A 5,481-nucleotide genomic window follows, 5' to 3' on the forward strand; every position below is an offset into this window, starting at 1 on the left:
GGGTCATGGAGGATTGGCGATGACAGTGCAGCTGTTGTGGTGGAGGCAGCAGCCTTCTAGGTCTAGGGCTTTGGTTGTTGTGGGCTTGCTATTTTTGAGCATTTGTGTTGTATTTCTTTTTAGGCTATGCTTGTTTATGGACTGCTTTTGGGCTTTTTATTTTTGTCAAGTACATCTAATTTGCACCAATTATGCTTTATTAACTTTACGAATGTACTCTTTTGGTGTTAATATGTTTCAACGCTACTTGAAATTTTAATTCTCTTGCCAGATATTGCTCGGTTTCTTGGGATATTTACTTTCAATTTTTAATAAAAAAAAATACAAGAAGACCGCTTATTTAGACCATATAGACACCTAATATGTTAAACGACACGTGCCTAACAACTAATTAATTCACTAAAATTGTTTTAATTTTTTGGACGAAGATTTATTAAATGTTCATATAAAGTTGCATGTTGTACAATTCATAAGTTAATTCATCAAAAAAGCAAGCTGCTGAAGATGGATTGCATAATTGAATCTACCTTCCTCTTTTGTTTTTTGTGCAAACGTATGCATAATTGCCATTAGAAAGTGACCAATTAAATTAATAAATATAATAATAGAAAAAGTTATTAAAGTGTTTTTAATTAAGCATGAGTGTCATTCAGAGACTTCTTTTTTTTTTACCAAGACGTGACCAATTAAATTAATTAATGGGCTATTATACAAAATAATCCTTGAGGTTTGTATGATCAATAGAAATTGTCCTTATAATTTAAAATCAATAGAAATTGTTCTTTAGATTGTCCACCATCCATGAATTTGGTCATTCCGTTCAGTGGCAGAGCCAGGATTTCGGGTTAGGAGGGGCCTCTCACAAATATTAAAAAAAAATTAAATCGATAGTAGTTACAAAACTGTTAACCAAAACATCATAGTATGTATAAAGTAACCAAAATTCAAAATAACATAGCATTGATAATATTACATATTCCCAATAATTAAAATAATTATCCTCGACGAGTTTTCATATTTTGAAACCGTTGCATGATAGCCTCGTCCTCTATACTATTAAAAATATCATTTTCAATATAAGCAACCAAACAATCGTTCATCAACAAATCACTCATTCGATTGCGTAAGGTGTTCTTAACAATGTTCATAGCAGAAAAGACTCGCTCTACACTTGCTGTTGCAACCGGTAAGATGAGTGCCAGTGTCAAAAGCAAGTACACTAACGGGTAAGTATGATCTTTCTTGGTTCCAACCATCTTTTGTGCAAGATCACTAATTCCTTTCAAATCTGCAAACTCACTATTAGAGGTCATGTCCTAAATATAATTCTCAAGCTGTTCTTTGAGTAATTCAAGATCGTGCTCTGAAAAATCACTTGAGACGCATCAATTTTTCTTTGTCAAAGGCAGAGAAAGAATTACTTGGACTTAAACATGCCACACAAAGAAGTAGTTCAGTATTCTTCTCAGTAAATCGATCATTTAACTCAGTGAGTTGTTTATCTATGACATCGGTGAATAAATCAACTAGATAATGGTGCACGTTTGTGATGGGATGAGCTTTTCGTTTTGGTCGCTCTCCACTCGTAAAAATATCATCCATGCTAGGAATTTTAATACGATTCTTGTCACGAAAGGATGAAACTTCATCAAATAAGGATTCCCAACCACTTTCTCGCATCCTTTGCAATCTTCCTTTGCATATATTGACCAAGTTCATTGCATTCACAATATCTTAATCATTCTTTTGCAATGTCTGTGATAAATCGTTTGTGATCCCCAAAACCTTTTTCATCAAGTGTAGACCAAAAATAAAGTAAGTGTAGACCAAAAATAAAGTTGAAAGATTGAAAAAAAGTCAATAGAACCTTTGCTTCAAATTTTTGTTCAGAACTTGTTCCATCTTTTCTTACAATCTCAAGCACTTCTATCGTTGATGAGAACATGTGAGCCAAGCTGATTAAACAATTATAGTGAGAGCTCCATCACATGTCACTAGCCCGCTTAAGAGTAGTTTCTTGATTCAAATCTTGTCCACTTGAAAGCTCGTTATTTTCTAGTGCTTCCAAAACTACATGAGCATGTTTCTCTCTAAGAATATCACGACGCTTAGAAGATGCCACCATAACATTCACCATAGAAGAAACCATAGTAAAGAGATCTCCAATTTCTGAATTTTTTTTTTTTTTTTGCCACTACTACTAGAGCTAATTGAAGTTGATGAGCAAAACAATGAACATAAAAGGCAGACTCATTCTCATTTAAAATTAGTGCTTTAAGGCCATTGAACTCACCTTGCATATTACTTGCCCCATCATAGCCTTGCCCACGCAATTTTGATATGCTCAATCCATGTCTAGAAAAGAAATCATCAATGGCGAACTTGAGTGAGGAAGCTTTAGTATCTGCAACATGCTCAATACCTACAAAGCGCTCTATCACATGACCCTTATCCACAAAGCGCAATACAATGGCCATTTGCTCATTTGAAGACTTGTCTCGTGATTCATCAACAAGAATGGAAAATAAAGAATCATTAATATCACTAGTGATTGCACTGATGATTTCATATGAAATAGCACTTGAGATGTCCTTCTGAATATCAGGTGATGTCAATTTCAAATTTTCAGGAGCATTTTCTAGTGTGACAGCCTTTATACCCTCATTATAATGACGTAGCCATCGTAGAATTTCAAGAAAGTTTCCTTGGTTGAGTGAATTTTCAGATTCATCATGCCCACGAAATGGAAGACCTTGTTGTAAGAGCATTCTACTAACACCAACTGATGCACCTAATCGAGTTCGATAATCAATTCGATCTTGGTCAGTTTGTTTTGAGATAACTGTTTCAATATGTTGCTTTTGGTTTAATAAGGCTTCACAGTTTCTCCAAGCATTATTATGAGAACTATTAGGTCCTCCAACATGAATTTCTAGTTTCTTCTTGCACTTCCAATTCTTGAATCCGACTCCAACAAAAGTATCCCCACCAGATTGATCTCCAATATCAGGTTTGAAGAGATAACAACATAAACAATAGGCAGCATCATGTGATGTGCTATACTCCAACCAATTAGGAAACTGAGTAAACCAAGCAGGATTGAACCTTCTAGGCTTTGTCCCAAAATTTGTGTAGGGAAATGTATGGTTTTTTGGCTGACAAGGTTTATTTTGGAGATCGGCTCTTCGAACTTGGTCTTGAACATTAGGATGATAACTCAAAATCGGTCTACGCAATCCAGGATCATATTGGAGAGTTTCCGAGTTAATTTTCATAGAATCCACGCAAGTTTGTTTTGAACTACTTTCATTGTTCTTTGGACTCTTTGGAGACGGTTCTAATATCTCAAGTTGTGTTTTTCTTTTGAAATATCTTTCCATAACTGAAAAGTTAAAAAACATAGATTGACTAACTTTAAATTAAAAGAAATATGAACATATATGCTAATTTTACAAACTAAAACAAATTAGGCAATAGTTAAGAGAAATTGCAAGACATCAATTTAATCATAATTTATAAACAAAAAATTGTAACAGCAATTGAGAGTAAAATACATACTTTGGGTTGTTGACCAATTAACTAAACTTCAATGTCTTTTTTGGATGGAATGATGGAATAATGGAATTCTTTAATCTGCAAAAATAAAATATTATTTGTTAAATTAATTTACAATTGTAGATAACAACATATATGAATTAATTGAAAATGACAACTTTGGAGATTCGAAGTTTATATCTTTGAGGATCATGGAAATTGAATTATTGAAGACTAATAGACTGATAGAAGACTGATTGAAGACTGTGACATGTTATAGATGAGAGAAACAGCAAGGTTGTGTACTACGGGAGGGATCTGACGGATGAGAAAGCCCAATTCGATCAACGTGATCATAAAAATTACATGATGAACGGCAAAGAACTGAAAGCCAATGCTGCTTCATGCAGGGGCCTCTTTAAAGTTCATGACTCTTTCTCTTTAAAGTTCATGTACTGTTCCTGACTATTTTTTTTTCAGACTAGCAACAGTCGGCTAGGGCTAGAAACTTAAAGAGTAAAAAAATACTAATTTTTAGTATTGGGAAAAGGAATGGAAGTGTTGGAAGTTGGAATAGGTAGGCTTTAGGGTTAGATTAGATTACATAAAAATCCTTAAAATATTTAAAGAGGGCCGGATATTTTGTCTAGAAAATTGGAATGGTTTAAGTGAAAGAGTCATGAAAAAGTGATAAAAATAATTAAAATAATAAGTAGTACTATTTTTTTTTTATAAACAAAAGCAGGATAGACCTAGGACTACTGTGGTCCTATGGTCCCTCAGCCTCTGCTTCCGTTAAAAACTCTTTAGGCAATTTTCAAAGCTTCGTAACTCAATCGATTTTTAACTAAATTCAACCCATAATATATCAAAATGAAGATAAGAAAGTGTAGAATAAGATTATACCTATTTGGAAGCCCAATGATTGCCGGAGATAGCCGAAAAATAGCCTAAAAGGTGACTGGTCTGAGGGAAAACTGGAAAACTGGAAAACTCGTAGGAAACTGGGTAAACTTTAAACATTCATAACTTCTTCAATACTCAACGAAATTGAGTGATTCAAAAGAAAAAACCATACTTCTTGACGAGACGAATAGGATGATATCTTTCTTAACTACTAACTCGCCGTGGTTTGGCCAGAAAACTGCTCGTAAGTGGCTAACGCAAAAATAGTTAGCCACTTTCGAGTCGTTGTCCAACCAAATCTCGGCGAGTTAGTCTTCAAAAAATATACCATGCTCTTCATCTCATCGATAAGTATGATTTTTTTTTAATCACTCGATTTCGTTGAGTATTGAAGAAGTTATGAACGTTTAAAGTTTACCTAGTTTCCAGCGAGTTTTCCAGTTTTCCCGGACCTGTCACCTTTCAGGCTATTTTCTGGCTATCTCTGGTAATCAGTGGGCTTCCAAATGGTATAATATTGTTCTACACTTTCTTATCTTCATTTTGATATATTATGAGTCGAATTTGGTTAAGAATCAACTGAGTTACAAAGCTTTGAAAATTGCCCAAAGAGTTTTTAACGGAATGACCAAAATCATGGATGATGAACAATCTCGGAGACCATTTCTATTGATTTTAAATCTCAGGAACCATTTCTATTGATCATGCAATTCTCAGGGACTATTTTGTATAATAAGCCTTAATTAATATAATAATAGAAATAAAGTTTTTTTAATTAAGCATGAATGTTGTTTGTAACATACTTGACTAATCCTGAAACTACCAAGCACCGGTCAACGTTATACCGTCAAGGACCCAGAAGAGTTTCCCTCCAACCAAGAGGCCAATCACAACACAACACAACACAACACATGCCAACACCAAGAGGCCAATCACAAAGCGACACGTGTCAACATCAAAGGCCAATTACAGCATGACACGTGTCACGGCCAAAACAAAGCTATAAACTCTCTTCTATAAAAAGAGATCATTCTCCCACAA

The 5,481-nt window shown here is 34.4% G+C and overlaps 1 protein-coding gene across 1 annotated transcript; it reads right to left on the reverse strand.

Annotated features, from left to right (window-relative positions):
* Positions 1-995: 995 nt before the first annotated feature.
* LOC103444377 (uncharacterized) lies at positions 996-3,380 on the reverse strand. Its single transcript, XM_070806322.1, has 2 exons — positions 2,294-3,380; positions 996-1,288 (listed from the first exon to the last, which is right to left on the reverse strand). The coding sequence occupies exons 1-2, from the start codon at positions 3,378-3,380 to the stop codon at positions 996-998; spliced, it is 1,380 nt and encodes a 459-aa protein (XP_070662423.1).
* Positions 3,381-5,481: the final 2,101 nt, after the last annotated feature.

The sequence above is a fragment of the Malus domestica genome, chromosome 10, assembly GCF_042453785.1.
Source record: "Malus domestica chromosome 10, GDT2T_hap1".
NCBI lineage: Eukaryota > Viridiplantae > Streptophyta > Magnoliopsida > Rosales > Rosaceae > Malus > Malus domestica.

Bases quoted from the DNA above. Each gene is read 5' to 3' on its own strand.
- LOC103444377 (XM_070806322.1), bottom strand. From the start codon at position 3,380: ATGGAAAGATATTTCAAAAGAAAAACACAACTTGAGATATTAGAACCG. The intron at 1,289-2,293 runs GTGAGTTCAATG...GTGAGTTTGCAG, and splicing joins TGGGGCAAGTAATATGCAAG to ATTTGAAAGGAATTAGTGAT.